Here is a 21,844-nt window from a genome sequence, read left to right as displayed (position 1 = left end):
CAAAGGAGAACCAGTGATTATGACTTACTTGGATTTTCAAAAGGCTTTAGGAAATACAACCAGAGCACACGGGGTTGAGGGGAAATGTTCTAGTATGGATTCAGAATTGGCTAGTAAATGGAACACAGAACAGGAACAAATGGATCATTCTCAGGATAGCAGGTTATTATTAATGGGGGTACCACAAGTGTCAGAACTAGGTCCATAACTGTTCACAATCTAAATGATTTGGATATGGAGATCAATTGTTAATATTTCTAAATTTGTTGATGACACCAAAATGGACAGGAGTGCAAGTTGTGAGGAGGGTGCAAAGAGGCTTTAACAGAGTTGGACAGGCTAAGTGAATGGACCAAAATATGGCAGATGGAATATAATGTAAACAAGTGTGAGGACGTTCACCTCAGTGGCAAATATAAAAAGCCAGAATATTTAAATGATTTTTTTTTGTTTTATTCATTCCCAGGTTAAGGGAATTAATGGCTAGGCCAGCAATTATTGCCCATCCCTAATTACCCAGATGGCAGTGAAGAGGCATACAAATGATATATAATTAAATGATGAGAGACGGGGTGTCCAAACATATGAAGTATCCTTATTCACGAGTCCCTAAATATTAGCTTGAAGGTGCAGCGAGCAAGTAGGAAGGCAAACAATATGTTGCCAATTATTTCAAGCAGTTAGAATCATAGAGTCATAGAGATGTACTGCATGAAAACAGAACCTTCAGTCCAACCTGTCCACGCCGACCAGATATCCCAACCCAATCTAGTCCCACCTGCCAGCACCCGGCCCATATCCCTCCAAACCCTTCCTATTCATATACCCATCCAAATGCCTCTTAAATGTTGCAATTGTACAAGCCTCCACCACATCCTCTGGCAGCTCATTCCATACATGTACCAACTCTGCGTGAAAAAGTTGCCCCTTAGGTCTCTTTTATATCTTTCCCCTCTCACCCTAAACCTATGCACTCTAGTTCTGGACTCCCCGATCCCAGGGAAAAGAGTTTGTCTATTTATCCTATCCATGCCCCTCATAATTTTGTAAACCTCTATAAGGTCACCCCTCAGGCTCCAACGCTCCAGAGAAAACAGCCCCAGCCTGTTCAGCCTCTCCCTGTAGCTCAGATCCTCCAACCCTGGCAACATCCTTGTAAATCTTTTCTGAACCGTTTCAAGTTTCACAACATCTTTCCGATAGGAAGGAGACCAGAATTGCACACAATATTCCAACAGTGGCCTAACCAATGTCCTGTACAGCCGCAACATGACCTCCCAATTCCTGTCCTCAATACTCTGACCAATAAAGGAAAGCATACCAAACGCTGCCTTCACTATCCTATCTATCTGTGATTCCACTTTCAAGGAGCTATGAACCTGCACTCCAAGGTCTCTTTGTTCAGCAACACTCCCGAGGACCTTACCATTAAATGTATAAGTCCTGCTAAGATTTGCTTTCCCAAAATGCAGCACCTCGCATTTATCTAAATTAAACTCCATCTGCCACTTCTCAGCCCATCTGGCCCATCTGGTCAAGATCTGTTGTAATCTGAGGTAACTCTCTTCGCTGTCCACTACACCTACAAATTTGGTGTCATCTGCAAACTTACTAACTGTACCTCTTATTCTCGCATCCAAATCATTTATGTAAATGACAAAAAGTTGAGGACCCAGCACCGATCCTTGTGGCACTCCACTGGTCACAGGCCTCCAGTCTGAAAAACAACCCTCCACCACCATCTTCTGTCTTCTACCTTTGAGCCAGTTCTGTATCCAAATGGCTAGTTCTCCCTGTATTCCATGAGATCTAACCTTGCTAATCAGTCTCCCATGGGGAACCTTGTCAAACGCCTTATTGAAGTCCATATAGATCACACCTACTGCTCTACCCTCATCAATCTTCTTTGTTACTTCTTCAAAAAACTCAATCAAGTTTGTGAGACATGATTTCCCACACACAAAGCCATGGTGACTTTCCCTAATCAGTCCTTGCCTTTCCAAATACATGTACATCTTGTCCTCAGGATTCCCTCCAACAACTTGCCTACCACTGAGGTCAGGCTCACCGGCCTATAATTCCCTGGCTTGTCTTTACCGCCCATCTTAAACAGTGGCACCATGTTTGCCAACCTCCAGTCTTCCGGCACCTCACCTGTGACTATCGATGATACAAATATCTCAGCAAGAGGCCCAGCAATCACTTCTCTAGCTTCCCACAGAGTTCTTGGGTACACCTGATCAGGTCCTGGGGATTTATCCACCTTTAACCGTTTCAAGACATCCAGCACTTCCCCCTCTATAATCTGGACATTTTGCAAGATGTCACCATCTATTTCCCTACAGTCTATATCTTCCATATCCTTTTCCATTTTCTGTGGGTCCACATAAAGGCCGCCTTGCTGATCTTTGAGGGGCCCTATTCTCTCCCTAGTTACCCTTTTGTCCTTAATATATTTGTAAAAACTCTTTGGATTCTCCTTAATTCTATTTGCCAAAGCTATCTCATGTCCCCGTTATGCCCTCCTGATTTCCCTCTTAAGTAAAGTCCTACTTCTTTTATACTCTTCTAAGGATTCACCTGACATATGCTTCCTTCTTTTTCTTAACTAAACCCTCAATTTCTTTAGTCATCCAGCGTTCCCTATACCTACCAGCCTCCCCTTTCACCCTGACAGGAATATACTTTCTCTGGACTCTTGTTATCTCATTTCTGAAGGCTTCCCATTTTCCAGCCATCCCTTTACCTGCAAACATCTGCCTCCAATCAGCTTTTGAAAGTTCTTGCCTAATACCGTCAAAATTGGCCTTTCTCCAATTTAGAACTTCAACTTTTAGATCTGGTCTATCCTTTTCCATTGCTATTTTAAAACAAATAGAATTATAGTCGCTGGCCCCAAAGTGCTCCCCCACTGACACCGCAGTCACCTGCCCTGCCTTATTTCCCAAGAGTAGGTCAAGTTTTGTACCTTCTCTAGTATGTACATCCACATACTGAATCAGAAAATTGTCTTGTACACACTTAAGAAATTCCTCTCCATCTAAACCTTGAACACTATGGCAGTCCCAGTCTATGTCTGGAAAGTTAAAATCCCCTATCATAACTACCCTATTATTCTTACAGATAGCTGAGATCTCCTTACAAGTTTGTTTCTCGATTTCCCTCTGACTATTGGGGGGTCTATAATACAATCCCAATAAGGTGATCATCCCTTTCTTATTTCTCACTTCCAACCAAATAACTTCCCTGGATGTATTTCCAGGAATATCCTCCCCCAGCACAGCTGTAATGCTATCCCTTATCAAAAATGCCGCTCCCCCTCCTCTCTTGCCTCCCTTTCTATCCTTCCTGTAGCATTTGTATCCTGGAACATTAAGCTGCGAGTCCCGCCCATCCCTGAGCCATGTTTCTGTAATTGCTATGATATCCCAGTCCCATGTTCCCAACCATGGCCTGAGTCCATCTGCCTTCCCTGTTAGGCCCCTTGCATTGAAATAAATGCAGTTTAATTTATTAGTCCTACCTTGTCCCTGCCTGGCCTGACTGTTTGACTCACTTCTGCTCTCAACTGTACCCATCTCAGATTGATCTTTTTCCTCACTATCTCCCTGGGTCCCACCCCCCACCTTACTAGTTTAAATCCTCCCAAGCAGTTCTAGCAAATTTCCCTGCCAGTATATTAGTCCCTTTCCAATTTAGGTGCAATCCGTCCTTCTTGTACAGGTCACTTCTACCCCAAAAGAGATTCCAATGATCCAAAAATGTGAATCCTTCTCCTATACACCAGCTCCTCAGCCATGCATTCATCTGCTCTATCCTCCTATTCCTGCCCTCACTAGCTTGTAGCACTGGGAGTAATCCAGATATTACTACCCTTGAGGACCTCCTTTTTAAATTTCTGCCTAACTCTCTGTAATCTCCCTGCAGAATCTCAACCTTTTCCCTTCCTATATCGTTGGTTCCAATGTGGACAATGACCTTCTGCTGGCCCCCCTCCCCCATGAGAACGTTCTGCACCCTCTCTGAGACATTCTTGATCCTGGCACCAGGGAAACAACACACCCATTCTTTTTCTCTGCTGGCCACAGAAACGTCTGTCTGTACCTCAGACTACAGAATCTCCTAACACAATTGATCTCTTGGAAGCCGACAAAATGACTGTCGTGGCTGGAAACAATTCATCTCAGTCCAAGGACATCAGCGCTTCTGGGTAGTGACTTAGGTCCAAATATTTTCAACCACTTGCCTTCCAACACAAGGTCAAAAGTAGAAATGTTTGCTGGTAATAACACAACGTTCAACACATTCACAGCTCCTCAAGCACTAAAGCAGTCCATGCCAATGCATATTAATATATGAACAATCATCAGGCTTGGGTTAATAATATTCGTGCTGAAAATGTGTTGCTGGAAAAGCGCAGCAGGTCAGGCAGCATCCAAGGAACAGGAGAATCGACGTTTCGGGCGAAACGTCGACTCTCCTGTTCCTTGAATGCTGCCTTACCTGCTGCGCTTTTCCAGCAACACATTTTCAGCTCTGATCTCCAGCATCTGCTGTCCTCACTTCCACCTTAATAATATTCATGTCAAACAAGGGCCAGGCAATGATTATCTCCAACAAGAGAAAATCTAATCAACTCCGCGTACCTTACTAACACTGAATCCCCCACTATGACTTTCCATCGGTCATAAACTAAATTGGACCAAGCATATAAACATCATGGCTACTACAGCAGGTCAGAGACTGAGAATGGAGAGGTGAATAACTTACTTCCCTGTCCACCATGTACAAGGCGCCACTCAGGAGTGTGATGAAATGTTTCCCGGTTGCCTGGATGAATGCAGCTCCAAAAACACTCAAGAATCTAAACCAACATGCAGCTGGCTAATCTTTCTCCTCTATACCATGAACAAACTGCCTCATGGCACATTCTCAGAGCCCATCATTGATCCCTGATGATGGAGGAGGAATAATACAGTATGGTTTTCTCACAAATCCCCAATCAAGAATGTAATCACATGATGCTCTCTGACCAAGGTACTCTTAGTTAAAGTGGGCATTTACGAGTGTGTAACACCAACCTGAACTGCGTGCCCCCTGTGGATTTCCCAGCTTTCTTCAAAGAAATGCCTTCACTCCCAGGCCACCTGAAACTTTGAATCATGAGGAGACTCTGGAAGCTGAGATCATTCCACTCCATGGAACAATATAATGGAATATCAATGTGGGGTACCTATTTTCTACAAGGATTTAAATTTGAGAATTATAGAAATTAAGAGGATGTCCCCTACTTCTCTTCCCAAAATACTCTTTTAAAAAAAACTGGAGAAATTCCTGAAGAAGGGCTTATGCCCGAAACGTTGATTCTCCTGTTCCTTGGATGCTGCCTGACCTGCTGCACTTTTCCAGCAAAACATTTTTAAGCTCTGATCTCCAGCATCTGCAGTCCTCACTTTCTCCCTGTATCTAACACTGTCAAATAAGTCAAGCTGAAGGCTGTGCGCAGTCCTATCTGTTGTGAGCAAAGGCCATACCTGCACCACCTGCTTGACATCAGACTGTCTCACCGTCTCTTCATGCACCGCAGTTTTATCAACGCTCACCGCATTCACAAGTAGGAAAGTGTCGCCTAATAAACAGTCATCCAACCTCGGTCGTAAGGCCTTGGCAAATGGATCAGGATGACAGCACCAGTGTTCCACCAAATCATTCCAATTTCCACTAGGCAATGGTAAAACCCTCTGAAACATCCTGTGCATGAAGGGACAACTCATTAGAGTCAGACAAACCACAATATGTGCTTATCACTTCAATTGCAAAAAAAAGAGATAATTCAATTGCAATATGGTCAATGCACACAAAGAAGTCTTACTGTTAAGATAAAAATACATTATATGGACTGCTGTATTGAAGATTTGCACCATTCCTAGCAGACGGTCATGATTTTGCTTGTGATAACTCAGGTGATAAGCTGTCAGTTGGAATCCTCTACATTGTATTGCTGTGCTCCAGAGGTCAGCAGTCAGCATTGAGTGTTACAAAGCCCCAACTACTGTCAAACAGACAATAAACATGGGTCAGAATTACATAGCATGTTCTTTGTTTTCCAAACATGTCATTTAGTTCCTTTGAATTTTTGGGACAAAAGTTTACACATGATATTTGAAATGTGACCAAGAAATGGAAGCACAAAATGCATGCTTATCTTCATTATTCAAAAGTATATTCTGGTTCTAATTTTAAATCAGGTTATAAGATAGTTCAGATAAGCCTCAATTTTACACTGCTGCTGACGACCATGAACCTCTCAGTCCGACATAATAGTGAATAGTGAGACTATCCTCTTTACCCAATATACAATGTGCCAAACAGGAGAGAGGTATTAACTGATACACGTCAATGTCCAAGTGAGAATGTAAAGACTAGTAAACCTGATGAAATGGCAGAAATATAATTTTGGTTTTACTGACACTGCTAAACAGGGAACATTTTAATTTGCAATATCATTAGCAATTTTATTATGAACAAACTTTGCCTGAGGCATAATGCTCCTTTAAAAATTTCTCAAAATGACAGAAAGGAAAAGATTTGCATTTATATGGCATGTTTCTCAACCTAGAGAAGACCCAGCATTCACTTCTCAAGGAGAGGGTCACGACTGCAAAGCCTGATTGAATTTTTGCAAGGAGTAACGACAGTGGGACTCAGGAATCAATATTACTTACATCGACGTACAGAAGGCATTCAATCAAATCCCATGTTACAGACTTATGTTAAAGCTCATGAAATCAGTGGAAAATTATTGATCCAGTTCAGAAACTGGTTGAGTGACTTGAATCAAAATAGGGATCATGAGCAAACGCTTTAATTTTGAGGATCTGGTTAGCAGTGTCCAACAAACCACTGTTCTGGGGCCACAATTATTGCAATATTTATTAACAACTTAGATCATGAGAGAGAAATCCACAAATTCAAATTTGACAAAGGTAGGCAGCCTTGTAAGTTGCGTATATAGAAGCAAAGAGGCAGTGATAGATTAAGTGACTGGGTAAAACTATGTTGACATATTTCAACATAGGGAAATGTGAGGTCATCCACTTTGAAGTTAAGAACATAGAACAGTGCAGCACAGTACAGGCCCTGTGGCCCTCAATGTTGTGCTGACTTTTTATCCTACTCTAAGAACAAACTAAGCTACATACCCTTCGTTTTACTATCATCCATGTGCCTATCCAAGAGTCACTTAAATATCACTAACGTATCTGACTCTACCACCACTGATGTCAGTGCATTCCACCCACCCACCACTCTCTGTGTAACAAACCTACTTCTGACATCTCCCCCAAACCTTCCTCCAATCACCTTAAAATTATGCCCCCTTGTGATAGCCATTTCCACCCCGGGAAAGTCTCTGACTATCCACTCTATCTATGCCTCTCATCAGCTTGTACATCTCTATCAAATCACCTCTCATCCTTCTTCTTTCCAAAAAAAAGCCCTAGCTCCCTCAACCTTTCTTCATAACCTGCCTCCAGTCCAGGCAGCATCCTGGTAAATCTGCTCGGCACCCTCTCTAAAGCTTCCACATCCTTCCTATAATGAGGCAACCAGAACTGACCACAATATTCCAAATGTGGTCTTAGCTTTATAGAGCTGCAGCATAATCTCGCAGCTCTTAAACTCAATCATCCTGCCAATGAAAACCAACACACCATATGCCTTTTTAAAAACCCTCTTAGCTTGGGTGGCAACTTTGAGGGATCTATGGATATGCACCCCAAGATCCCTGTGTTCCTCTGATCCCTCTGATCTTGGGGTACATGTCCATAGATCCCTTTGTTCCTCCACACCGCCAAGAATCTTGCCTTTAACCCTATATTCTGCATTCAAATTGAATGAATCACTTCGCACTTTTCCAGGTTGAACTCCATCTGCTAATTCTCAGCCCAGCTCTGCATCCTGTCAATGTCCCATTGCAACCTACGACAGCCCTCCAAACCATCCACAACTCCACCAATCTTTGTGTCATCGGCAAACTTACCAACCCATATCAGTCTGTTTCACACTGTCCACAAAAATGACAAGGTTCCTCTCAGTACTGAATACTGAAGGAAAGTATTCATTAAGCACTTCCCGACTCCAGGCACAAGTTCCCTCCACTATCCCTGATCATCCCCACCCTCACTTTGACCATCCTCTTTTTTCTCACATAGGTGTAGAACATCTTGGGGTTTTCCTTAATCCTATCCACCAAGGCTTTTTCACGCCCCCTTCCAGCTCTCCTAAGTCAATTCTTCAGTTCTTTCCTGCTACCTTGTACCACTCTAGAGCCCTTTCTGATCCTTGCCTCCTCAATCTTAAGTAAGCTTCCTTCTTTCTCTTGACGAGATGTTCCACATCTCTTGTCATCCAAGGTTCCTTCACCCTACCATCCCTTCCTTGCCTCAGTGGGACAAACGTATCCAGCACTCACCACAAATGATTCCTAAAATACTTTCACATTTCTATCGTATATTTCCCGAGAACATCTGTTCCCAATTTATGCTCCACCGTTCCTGACTAATAGCATTGTAATTCCCCCTCCCCCAATTAATACTTTCCCTTACTGTCTGCTCCTATCCCTCTCAATGGCTATAGTAAAGATCAAGGAGTTGTGGTCACTATCACCAAAATGCTCTCCCACTGAGAAATCTAACACATGACCTGGTTCGTTGCCAGGCACCAAATCTAAAATTGCCTCCCCTCTAATCGGCCTATCTACATATTGAGTCAGGAATCCTTCCTGGACATAACTGATAAAGTCTGCTCCATCCAAAAGATTTGCACTAAGGAGGTTCCAATCAATATTAGGAAAGTTGAAGTCACCCATGTCATCAGCCCTGTTACTTCTGCACCTTTCCAAAATTTGCTTCCCAATCTGCTCCTCTGTGTCACTGTTGCTACTGGGGAGTCTATAGAACACTCCCAATAAAGTGACTGCTCCTGTCCTGTTTCTGACTTCCACCCATAATAACTTTGGAGACAAACCCTCCTAGACAACCTCCCTTCCTCCAGCTGTGATACTATCCCCGATTAGTAATGCCACTCCCCCACCTCCTTTACCTCCGTCTCTATTCATTTTGAAACATTTAAACCCGAGAACATCCAGCAACCATTCCTGCCCCTGTGATGTCAGAGTCTCTGTAATAGCCACAACATCGTAGCTCCAAGTACTTTTAAGAAAGGATTTAACAGTGCGCTTTCCAAATTGTCATAATCCAGAAACAAGTGAGGTCAAGAGAGACTTGGGAATCCAGGCAAATGGATATTAAAATGTGAAGGGCCAATGTGGAAAATAGTCAAAATCTAGTGCAGTGGAATGCAAGGGAGTAGAAATTTCAGCTCTGTAAAGCCCTGGATAAACCACAGGTGGATGAAAAAGACATTTGGTATGCTTTCCTTTATTGGTCAGAACATTGAGTGTCCGAGTGGGAGGTCATGTTGCGGCTGTATAGGACATTGGTTAGGCTACTGTTGGAATATTGCGTGCAATTCTGGTCTCCTTTCTATCGGAAAGATGTTATGAAACTTGAAAGGGTTCAGAAAAGATTGACAAGGATATTAGCAGGAGGTTGAGGGGTGACCTTATAGAGGCTTATAAAATTATGGGGGGCATGGATAGGATAAATAGAGAAAGTCTTTTCCCTGGGGGAGCAGGTATGTGGGGGGTGGGAGGGTCCTGAATTAGAGGTCATAGGTTTAGGGTGAGAGGGAAAAGATATAAAAGGGACCTACAGGGCAACTTTTTCACACAGAGTGTTGTGTGTGTATGGCATGAGCTGCCAGAGGAACTGGAGGAGGCTGGTACATTACAGCATTCAAAAGACATCTGGATGGTTATATGAATAGGAAGGGTTTGGAGAGATATGGGCCAAGTGCAGACAAGTGGGACTAGATTAAGTTGTGAAAGCTGGTTGGTATGGACGAGTTAGACTGAAGGGTCTGCTTCCGTGCTGTACATCTCTATGACTCTATGATCTGGAATACTTAAGCAATTCTAGGCACTACACCTTAGGAAGGATTATTTACAGCAGACAAAATCTAACATAATATATTTAAGATAAGGAGCAGCAGGTTTTAAATAAAGATGAGGAAAATTACTTCTCTGTAAGGGTCACGAATATATGGAATTCACTACCTCCGAGTGCGATAGATACAGGGACATTTGAGTAAATTTAAGGAGGAGATAAACAGATTTTTAATTAGCAACGTGCTGAAGGCTATGAGGAGCATGATGGAAGTAGAGTTAAGATTGAGATGGGATCAGCCATGATCCTTTCAAATGGTGGGGCGGGCTCGAGGGGCTGAACTCGAGCTGAACTGCTGCTTCTAGTTCTTATATATTAAGCAGAATAGTATCCAAACTCCAAGGAGTCAAATTACAAGACAAGATTACACAATATTTACAGAAAAGGGGGGGTAGATATAGGACTGATGTTAGGGGTAGGTTCTTCACTCAGCGAGTCGTTAGTTCATGGAATGCCCTGCCAGTAACAGTGGTGGACTCTCCCTCTTTATGGGCATTTAAGAGGGCATTGGATAGGTATATGGAGGATAGTGGGTTAGTGTAGTTTAGGTGGGCTTGGATCGGCGCAACATCGAGGGCCCAAGGGCCTGTACTGCGCTGTATTCTTCTATGTTCTATGTTCTATGTTCTATGTTCTATGTTCTATGTTCTAATATACTGTTGTTTTTCATCGAGTTTAGCAGATTAATGAGTGATTTAAATTTTCAGGACATTAAGGAGAACAAATTGTTTCCCTCTCTTTATTCCCATTTCTAATGGTCATGGGATACAGTCTCAGAACTAGAACTATCAGAGAAATTAAAACACATTTCTTCAGACAAATGAAAATAGACATTTGGAGCTCTTCTGCAAAAATTGGAATTGGATGCTCAGTTGACTATAAATTATAATCCTAACCTTTATAGATTTTTGTTATTTGAAGATATTAGTTGACAATAAGGCAAAGACAATTACAAGTTAGGACACATAGAGTCACAGAGATGTACAGCATGGAAACAGACCCTTCGGTCCAACCCGTCCATGCGACCAGATATCCCAATCCAATCTAGTCCCACCTGCCAGCACCTGGCCCATGTCCCTCCAAACCCTTCCTATTCATATACCCATCCAAATGCCTCTTAAATGTTGCAACTGTACAAGCCTCCACCACATCCTCTGGCAGCTCATTCCATACACGTACCACCCTCTGCGAGAAAAAGTTGCCCCTTAGGTCTCTTTTATATCTTTCCCCTCTCACCCTAAACCTATGCCCTCTAGTTCTGGACTCCCCAACCCCAGGGAAAAGACTTTGTCTATTCCTATCCATGCCCCTCATAATTTTGTAAACCTCTATAAGGTCACCCCTCAGCCTCTGACGCTGCAGGGAAAACAGCCCCAGCCTGTTCAGCCTCTCCCTGTAGCTCAGATCCTCCAACCCTGGCAACAACCTTGCAAATCTTTTCTGAACCCTTTCAAGTTTCACAATATCTTTCCGATAGGAAGGAGACCAGAATTGCACGCAATATTCAAACAGTGGCCTAACCAATGTCCTGAACAGCCGCAACATGACCTCCCAACTCCTGTCCTCAATACTCTGACCAATAAAGGAAAGCATACCTAACGCGTTCTTCACTATCCCATTTACCTGCGATTCCACTTTCAAGGAGCTATGAACCTGCACTCCAATATCTCTTTGTTCAGCAACACTCCCTAGGACCTTACCATTAAGTGTATAAGTCCTGCTAAGATTTGCTTTCCCAAAATGCAGCACCTCACATTTATTTGAATTAAATTCCATCTGCCACTTCTCAGCCCATTGGCCCATCTGGTCCAGATCCTGTTGTAATCTGAGGTAACCCTCTTCGCTGTCCACTACACCTCCAATTTTGGTGTCATCTGCAAATTTACTCTTATTCTCGCATCCGAATCATTTATGTAAATGACAAAAAGTTGAGGGCCGAGCATATCAGCCATGATATCATTAAATGGTTGAACACACAAGAGGGGCTGAATAGCTACATTCCCAAAGCACTTTAGAGACAATAATCAAGTGTAATCATTGCTTTAACGTTAGGAAACACTGTAACCAATTTGCACACAGCAATCTTCCTCAAACAGAGGGATATACTGTTTTAGTTGATCGAGGAATAAATACTACAGACAACAAGGATACAAGGCAACATCTTTTACATGATCTTTTTACATCCATACGAAGCAGAAGATGGAGACTTGGTCTAGTTTCTAGAAACATGAAAACATAGAAAATAGGAGCAGCGATAGGCCATTCGGCCCTTTAAGCGTGTTCTGCCATTCATTCTAATCATGGCTGATCATCCTACTCAATAGCCTTTTCTTGCTTTTCCTCCACACGCTTTGATCCCTTTAGCCCCAAGTGCCATATCGAACTCCTCCGTGAAATCACACAATGTATTGGCCTCGACCGCTCTCTGTGACAGTAAACTCTGCAGGCTTACCACTTTCTATGTGAAGACATTTCTCATCTCAGACCTAAATGGTTGACCCCATATCTTTATCTGTCACCTCTGGAGTCTCCACTCATTGGGAACATTCTTCCTGCATCTAAGTGGGCGGCACATTGGCACAGTAGTTAGCTCTGCTGCCTCACAGCGCCAAAGACCCGGGTTCCATTCCCGTCTCAGGCAACTGTCTGTGTGGGGTTTGCACATTCTCCCCGTGTCTGCATGGGTTTCCTCCGGGTTCTCTGGTTTCCTCCCACAGTCCAAAAATGTGCAGGTTAGGTGAATTGGCCAGGCACCTCATTGTTAATCCTAAAATGCCCGTAGTGTTAGGTGAAGGGGTAAATGTAGGGGAATGGGTCTGGGTGGGTCGATGTGGACTTGTTGGGCCGAAGGGCCTGTTTCCACATTGTAAATAATCTAATCTAATCTACCCTTTCTAGAAATTTATAGTTTTCTAATGAGATCCGCCCTCATTCTTCTGAACCCTGAATTCTATCCAAATCAACCTCTTCTCATACATCACTTCTATGCAACATATGCCAGATTTGACAGTGCATCACTCATTCAGACCTCACCTGGGGTATCAGCCTGAATTACACATTCAAGTCACTATTGTGGCACTTGAATTCATGACCTTCCAGTACTTAGTCAGCTGACCTAACCATTTCCAATACTGAACAATGCATTAACTATGCACATATACTATTTCTGTTACAGATAATTTACTACTGTCATCCACATGAAAAAGAGACCAGAAATATCTTACTGCTTCTTGAGTACAGATTGTCCACAGGCTTGGCATTGAAAGTTATAGCATGTCTGGGCTTGCAAGGTTTCGATGACAGTTGGTACAAGCTCTAAAGAAACATGAAATATTAAAATTATTGGATAAGCCTTGAGATTAATTCTGCAAATGGAGATTTTACCGTTAGAATAACTATATGCATATTACAAATAAAATTATGTATAAACTTAACTGTCTCAGTATTTTAAACACAAGTTTTCTCAAAGACCTAATGTTCCCAGATAATCTTCCACCTTAAAAGTATTAATAATAAATCACCACATAACAAACTACAATCTTTTCAACTGGACATGCTTTCCATGTTTGCAGGATTAATTGCCCAAAGTTCCATGTTATAGTATGTTAGATTGTCATAACCAATGAACTTAACAGACTTTCTGTCGAGCAGGAGTTTTTCTTGTTCAGGAACGTAACCCTCATTTTTCATGCCTTGATATTTCTTGGTTTGAAGCTTACCAGTAATGATTTGTGACATTTAGGATTAACAATGAGGTGCCTGTCAATCAAAGTAACATTACACCCTGCAAGGCCTGTTCCCTCCAGCTCTGTTTCTATTACTAGCCTGACACAGTTACCAAATGAAGTGTCTACCCCATTTCTGACTGACAAAAGTGCTTCAAGCAAAGGATTTGCAAAAAGAAAACTGGTAATGAATATGCTAGTGTCGACAGTCCAATTTTACATATTTTCTCTCCATGTATAAATTGCCTACATAATTCACAGTTGCCTCAGGCATGAGTGAACTATGCTCAATTTAGAAACTGACAGGGAATGAGGAGTATCTTGTGGTGTAGTGGCAGTGCCCCTACCTCTGAGCTAAGAGGCCCAGGTTCAAGCCCCACCTGCTCCAAGGGTGTATCATAACATCTCTGAACTGGCTGTTCAGAACAAAAAGGCAACACAAGTTTTGTAAATAGGCTGCTCTCACAGTGCCTCTGACCACCAGTTCAAAACAGTAAGGGTGAAGAGGATACATTGTTCAGCTAACTTAGTCTGTTTCATAACTATTGACAACTTACTTGTATACCTACTCATCAGTGCTATTCATGGATTGAAAAATTGTCCACCAGCCACGAGTGTAGGTTTCTCAAGCTGTTGAGGGAATGCAACAAAGCGCTACCTCTGAAGGTAGCAGGACATATGAAGAGAGAATGGATCGGACACGACGATATTCACTGCAGTTTAGAAGAATGAAAGGGGGAGGGGGGGGGGGGGGGGTGGAGGTGAGGAATCTCACCGAAACCTATAAAATTCCAACAGGATCGAACAGAGGAAACGCAAGAAGGATGTTCACAATGACCAGAATCTGAGGTCACAATTACAAGCATATGAGGTGACTTAGGACTGGGATGAAACATTTCTTCACCCAGAGTGTGGTGAGCCTGTGAGCTATATCATATACTCCTTCTTGAAAACAGCTAGTGTTTTGCCATTTTATGGCAGAGAATTCAGTAGCTGGCCAAAACTCTCTCTCAAGCAACACTGCACACGGATAACTTGATTATTTACACCATGTTTTGTACAGGTGAACTTGTTCTGTATAAATGGACCACCATCTTTGATAATCTTGCTGCATACTATGCCGCTATCTTATGCTTTCAATTAGGTGCAGTTTGATGACTGAATCATCTCTTCTTACTAACAAACCCCTTTAAATACATTGATACTTCTTGTGATGTAGCCAACATCGTAATTGGAGAAGTGTCATGAAAGAGGGATGGGAATTAGTAATCTGCAAAAACAGGAACCAATGAAAAACAGGAATCTCCAGACTGATGATAGATTAGGAACAAAGGTGGTGCAATGAGACCTGGGTGTCCTTGTATACCAGTCAATGAAAGTAAGCGTTCAAGGATCGCAGGCAGTAAGGAAGGCAAATGATATGTTGGCCTTCGTCATCAGAAAATTTGAGTACAGGAACAGTCTGTCTTGCTGAATCATACAGGGCCTTGGTGAGACCTTACCTGGAGTATTCTGTGTAGTTTTGGTCTCCTTCTCTGAGGTAGGATGTACTGGCTATGGAGAGAGTGCGATGAAGATTTGCCAGATTGATTCCTGGCACAGCAGGACTAACGTATGAAGAGAGACTGGCTCGGTTGGGCTGGTTTAGAAGAATGGAGGGGGAGTCTCATAGACACTTAAAACATTCTCACAGGACGAGGCAGCATAAACACAGGAAGGATTTACAAACGTTCGGGGAATCCAGAACCAAGGGTCACAGTTTAAAGGTTATGGAGTAGACTATTTAGGATTTCAAATGAGGAGAAATTTCTTCACCCTAAAAGTGGTGAATCTGTGGAATTCTCTGCCACACAAAGTAGTTGTGGCTATGTTTTCAAGAAGGAGATAGATATATTTCTTAAGGCTAAAGAGGTCAAAGGGTATGGGGACAAAGCAGAAGCAAGGCACTGAGTTAGATGATCAGCCATGGTCATTTTAACTGGTGGAGCAGGTTTGAAGGGCCTACTCCTGTTCCTACTTTGTCTTTCTATGTACCAGTGAATCAGTAAGTGCTTTTATACTCTCAGACCATGAAACTCCTCCATTCATACACATCCTTCAAGGGACAGCCTTGCACATCTTATCCCAATTTCCAAAAGTGAAATAATTTAGGAGATTAGAATTCTACAGCAGCGCTTCCCCAAGTGGGGTCACACACTGAAAATTTGGTGCCTTACCCGGAGTCAGAAACAGCTTCCATAGAGCTCTGACTGTGTTATAACAGCTCAGTTCCTGCTCTTACAAGCCACTGTATCTCGGCCCCTCTCCCCAACTCTCAGATGTCACTGAGGAGTCATAACAATTTTTCTTGTTTCATATGAGGTCAAAGTGGGAAAGGCCTTGGGAACTACCATTCTACATAACAGTGACAAGCGGGGAAGGATTTACAATATTACAGTTTAGGCTTGGATAAACAGAAATTAATCCTCTCACTAACTTCATCACATGGAATCTTAGAAAGCATTCTTTAACATGTACAGTATATGAAAAAAAATTTCTGTCTCTCTGCATTACTCTTCCTCTGTGGGAGAAAGGCAGAGTATGAGCCTGGACAGTGAGCATTTGATGGGCATTCAGTCCATAGGTGGTATACTAACCCAGCTCAATCAATCCTCCAGGTTGTACACAAGCATACAACTTCCAGGAGGTGTTACACGCATGCAATCAGAAGTAGAAGACTTGTCACCTTTACCTATTTGTAGCCCCAGATGGGTGAGGCCAACTGCAACATTATGATCTTTGACTGGCAGCAGAGGCTAAAACAGAGACCCTCCTGACCACAAGGTACATTCAAGCATTGAGCCAAGGACACTCAATTTGACCATGCTGAGGTAGAGTGAATTGGCTGGGGAGGGGGCAAGACTTTGAAATGACCTCACTAGATGCCGAATAAGTCTTCCTGATTTGGCAGCCTTGCACATACGAAGGACTCACGAGACCACATCGATTAAAGGAACATATCGAAATATAGACTTTGAGCTTGAGATTGGTTTGAGATCTGACCTCTTTGAAGCCAATTTGCAGCCATTAAAGGAAGGATTGTTGGGAGTTTCTCCAAGACCAAGACAAATTGTGCTTACATTTTTTCACTTAAAATTATATTTATAGTGTGTTCTTTCGCTGTAAATTGCTAAACATCCAAAATATTTGAATAGCTTTGCTGTGATTCTTTAAGTTGATGTTTGAGTTTCAAGGTGCGTGAAGCACTATATTAAAAATAGCCTAGGTCAGAAATGAGCTATTTCTAAGATTCAGTCAGAAACCTAAAAGCTAACCATGGATTGTAACTACCAACAGAGCTCTTGGATAAATAATAATTTTGTGAAAAGTGAGACATTTCTGAATTAGACTATACTGGCCAGTAATTTTCAGTAATAATTAATTCAGTTAAAACTATAAGAGATGGTCACCTGCAGATTGATTAATCTGAACTTGCAGCCTCATGTGGAATCCATCGCCTGTGACATACTGGAGACTGCGGCACGAAGGAGGAACAATTCTGACCCCTACTGGCAAATCTAGGTTCACACACTGCTCTGCAGTGCAAAGACGTATGGATGATGGGCTGAGAGTGACTTGCAGCTCGGAGTACTTCTCTGGAAGGTTTCTAATCAAAGAAGATACAATGCGTTATTTTGTTCATTCATTCAGCTATATTTCTGAGTGTGCGCCAAGACTGCACATCATAATGGAAAGATATAGTATCCATTCTTGAAGCACACCTAAATCTGAAGTTAAAAATCACACAACACCAGGTTATAGTCCAACAGGTTTATTTGGAAGCACTAGCTTTCGGAGCACTGTTCCTTCATCAGATGGTTTATCAGCCACAACCACCTAATGAAGGAGGAGCGCTCCAAAAGCTAGTGCTTCCAAATAAACCTGTTGGACTATAACCTGGTGTTGTGTGATTTTTAACTTTATACACCCCAGTCCAATACTGGCATCTCCAAATCATGCCTAAATCTGAATACATTCTTATCTTTATATGAAATATCATGAATATCATTTAACATCAGCTGATGACCATGACAAGATTCAATATCTTAATGTGGATTCAATTAGCAGTCAGGCTGTATAACAGGACTTTGGTTAACCATGGTTAGTATACTTATTAGCAATTTCTCTCAACTTTATTACTCACTGTCAAAATCTCATTATGAATCAGCTAAAAAAAGTAGAGCCACATGTTAATTTATACCAGGCAACCTGAGCCTAGTAATGGCAGAAATAAATAAAGACGAGTAAGAATCCATTAGAAGAAACCATTACATAGTGAGTCAGTTTCATTAAATGCATGGCCATTTATAAAATGCTTCTTTTTCATTCTTCAAGTACCAAGAATAGACAGTATATAAGAATATATCAAAAACGTAAACATCAATAAAGTACTTTTTTCATGGAAATGTCTCTCAAGATACTTCACAGAAGAATAAGAATGAGAAATAAAACCTTATAGCCAAAGGAGATTTGAAAATTTAAAGATTAAATAAGGAATCTTAAAGGAGATAAATATGGAGGAGCCAAGGAATTTAAGGAGTGAAAAATTCTAAAGCAGAGGCTCAGGTGACTGAATGTATGACCATCAATGGAAGACTAAAGGAGTGAGACAGATGCCAAAGCCATGAACTGATAGGTCAGGTGAGATAATATACTTTGGTTGGAAGTTGGAACATAGGTGCTAATGTCAGTGCCGTGGTATGACGACTTAAACACCTTTCACTTTTTTTTTGTTAAAAAGCACTGGTAACAATAAATGATTAATCTGTTCTATTCTATACTAGAAAGAACTTGAATCGTGAGCTCAGACAGGAATTTAAACACAAGGATTAAGATTACAAATTTGAGGTGCTGAGGATCTGAGTGCAAGGTCATTCAGGACAAAGACATTGGGTATTTGAGATTCGATGCAGTATAGGGTACAAAATGCACAGCTTTGGATGAGTTGAAATTTTTTGAAGGTCAACAATGAGATGTGGACAAGGGAGTATTGAACTGATCAACCCCATCGGTATCAAAGACATTTAAGAAAGCCTTCAGCATGAGGTTGGCAACAGCAGGAAAGAATAGAAAAGTGAGGACTGCAGATGTTGGAGATCAGAGTCGAGAGTGTAATGCTGGAAAAACGCAGCAAGTCAGGCAGCATCCGGGGAGCAGGAGAATCGCATTTCAGGCATTGGCCCTTCATCAGAAAGGGCTTATGCCCGAAACGCCGATTCTCCTGCTCCTCAAATGCTGCCTGACCTGCATGAGGTGGAAAGTGACAATTTTTGTGGCAGAGTAGATCTGGGGTCAAAAATACAGCTCATGGTCAAACAGAATGCTGAGGTTACAAACCAAATGTCAGCCTGAGACAGCAGCCAGGAGGGAACAGAATTAGTGACTCAGGCATGGATTGTATGCTCAGAGTCTTGCTGACATTAACTGGAGGAAACTGCAGTGCAAGGGCAGTGCAGAGTTTTAAAATGATGGAAAAGGTGTATCTAATACCCAGTTGACCACACATGTAAAGCCCCTTCACTTACATCAGGAATTGTGTTCATATCACAATTTTTTGCAAAGTGCAATTTCTTCTATAGTGTAATAATTGTTGTTTTGCAATCAATAATAGCAGTAATAGAATCAGAGAGCCATAGGACAGCACAGAAACAGACCCTTCACTCCAACTTGTCCATGTCGACCAGATATCCTAAACTAATCTCGTCTCATTTGTCAGCACTTGACCCATATCCCTCTAAATTCTTCCTATTCATATACCTATCCAGATGCCTATTGTATGTTGTAATCTATACACGCACTACCCTCTGCATGAAAAAGTTACTCCTTAGGTCTCTTTTAATTTTTCCCCCTCTCATCCTATACCTATGCCCTCTAGTTTTGGACTATTTACCCTATCCATGTCTCTCATGATTTTATAAACCTCTATAAGGTCACCCCTCAGCCTCCGACACTACAGGGAAAGCAGTCTCAGCCTATTCAGGCTCTCCCTATAGCTCAAATCCTCCAAACCTGGCAACGTCTTTGTAAATGCTTTCTGAACCCTTTCATGTTACACAACTTTGTTCATATACGAGGGAGACCAGAACTACACATCACATTCTAAAAGTGGCCTAACCAATGTCCTGTACAGCTGCAACATGACCTCCCAACTCCTATACTCAATGCTCTGACCAACAAAGATTCCTGAAGAAGGGCTTACGCCCGAAATGTCGATTCTCCTTCTACTTGGATGCTGCCTGACCTGCTGCGCTTTTCCAACAACACATTTTTAAGCTCTGATCTCCAGCATCTGCAGTCCTCACTTTCTCCCAACAAAGGATAACATACCAAACACCTTCTTCACTATCCTATCTGCCTGTGACTTCGCATTCAAGGAACTATGAAGTGCACTCCAAGGTCTCTCTGTTCAGCAACACTCCCCAGGACCTTCCCATTAAGTGTATAAATCCTGCCCTGATTTGCCTTTCCAAAATACAGCACCTCACATTTATCTAAATTAAACTCCTTCTGCCACTCCTCAGTCCACTGGCCCATCTGATCAAGATCCCACTGTTCTCCAAGGTAGCCTGTTCACTATACGCTGTTCACTATACCTCCAATTGGTGTCATCTGCAAACTTACCAATGATATCTCCTATGAGTCAATGTACACAAAACAAAGTCAATCACACATATTAAGTGCTATAAATAATTAGGTTACTTGTGTACAATATTGCTTGAGGGGTAATTTTGGCTAAGACACTGCTTACTAGCAAAAGCAGAAAATACTGCAAACACAGCATGTGCGGATGGAGAAATAGAACTGAGCTCTGAAGGCGGCAGTTGACTCTTGTTTCTCTCTCCACAGATACTGCCAGACTTGCTGAGATTCTCCACACTTTATGCTTTTCATCCAGATCTCTGTATCTGCAGTATTTGGCTTTCATTCGAAACAACTCACTTTCTTTTTAATTGTGCTGGGAGATTCTTTGCCTCTACCTGGGCCAGTATCCAGTGATCTAATAACTCACTGAAAAGACATCTCCAACAGAACAATATTTCCAAATAGCTCAAGCCCCAGATATACTTGAGCAGTATGGAGCAAATTATTGCAGGTGCTGGAATCTGTACTGAAAACAAAAAGTGCTGGAGATCACAGCAGGTCAGGCATTCATGCAATAGTGAGGAGGGCTGCAGCGCTGAGGGAGAAAAGATGTTGAAGGTTCGGATTTAAGATCTGTACAGCCCTCCCCAAACCCCAAGCCACCACAACTGTATAAATGCTACCCCCTCCACACTTCACGTCAGGTCTGATGAAGAGTCATCGAGTCTCGATACGTTAGCTTGTTTTCTTTCACGGATGCTGTCTGACCCGATGCGATTTCTTGCATATTTTTGATTTCAACACTTGAGCAGCAATTTTAGTTCGCAGGCCAAACTAGCCCTAATGGAACGGGATATTGTCTCTGTGTATCCAGCTCAATTTTCTCCCAACGAATTTAGCATCTAATTTTATTGATTAAATCCTCAGTCCTCCACTGATAAACAGCTTTTCCCCTCTTGAGGACACGTGAAAGGTGACACTCTCAAACCTCTTTGCGCACTGTCGCTGCAACGTGATGAAGGTTTAGTTCAGGGGCAAGATCCTGAACGTTTCTCATCAGTCACTGTGAGTTTGGATGCTCAGAGAAGTAAAAACAGTTACCCAATGATCAAGAGCCCGCTCTGAGTGCTGCTCCTGATCTCTAAGAAGCACTGCGTTTGCAGCAGCGATGTCTCCATCTGTCCCTCTGCACCTTCCGGACTCCCAGCAAATCCTCAATGAAATGTAACAAAGTAACAGCCAATCAGCGCACGGCTCCCGTCGGACAACCACGTCACTCACGCACACGCGCTGCCTCCGACCCACCCACGTTCGGCCGCACGCACGCCGTCTGTCCGGGCTCTCAACTCCAGAAAACACCGACATAGCGCCATCTGCAGCCCAGGAGGCTTCATCGCCTCTGCCGAACAACCCAGTCGGACATAAAGCGCT

General features: G+C 42.4%; 1 protein-coding gene across 1 annotated transcript in view; it reads right to left on the bottom strand.

Annotated features, from left to right (window-relative positions):
• Positions 1–21,604, bottom strand: part of ube3d (ubiquitin protein ligase E3D) — a 165,084-nt gene extending 143,480 nt beyond the window's left edge. The window contains exons 1-4 of the mRNA XM_087982339.1: positions 21,515–21,604; positions 17,242–17,438; positions 13,292–13,382; positions 5,535–5,751 (exon numbers count right to left, since the gene is read on the bottom strand). Of these exons, the coding sequence (XP_087838465.1) occupies positions 5,535–5,751; positions 13,292–13,382; positions 17,242–17,438; positions 21,515–21,591 (582 nt within the window). The 5' untranslated portion in view covers positions 21,592–21,604. The remainder of the gene's footprint in view (positions 1–5,534; positions 5,752–13,291; positions 13,383–17,241; positions 17,439–21,514) is intronic.
• Between the last annotated feature and the right edge of the window lie 240 nt (positions 21,605–21,844).

The sequence above is a fragment of the Chiloscyllium plagiosum genome, unplaced genomic scaffold (genome assembly GCF_037043375.1).
Source record: "Chiloscyllium plagiosum isolate Xiang-an unplaced genomic scaffold, Cpla_swu_hap1 HiC_scaffold_3, whole genome shotgun sequence".
Classification (NCBI taxonomy): Eukaryota; Metazoa; Chordata; class Chondrichthyes; order Orectolobiformes; family Hemiscylliidae; genus Chiloscyllium; species Chiloscyllium plagiosum.
Note: the sequence above shows the minus strand (reverse complement) of the source record. Positions and strands in the feature narration are given on the sequence as shown.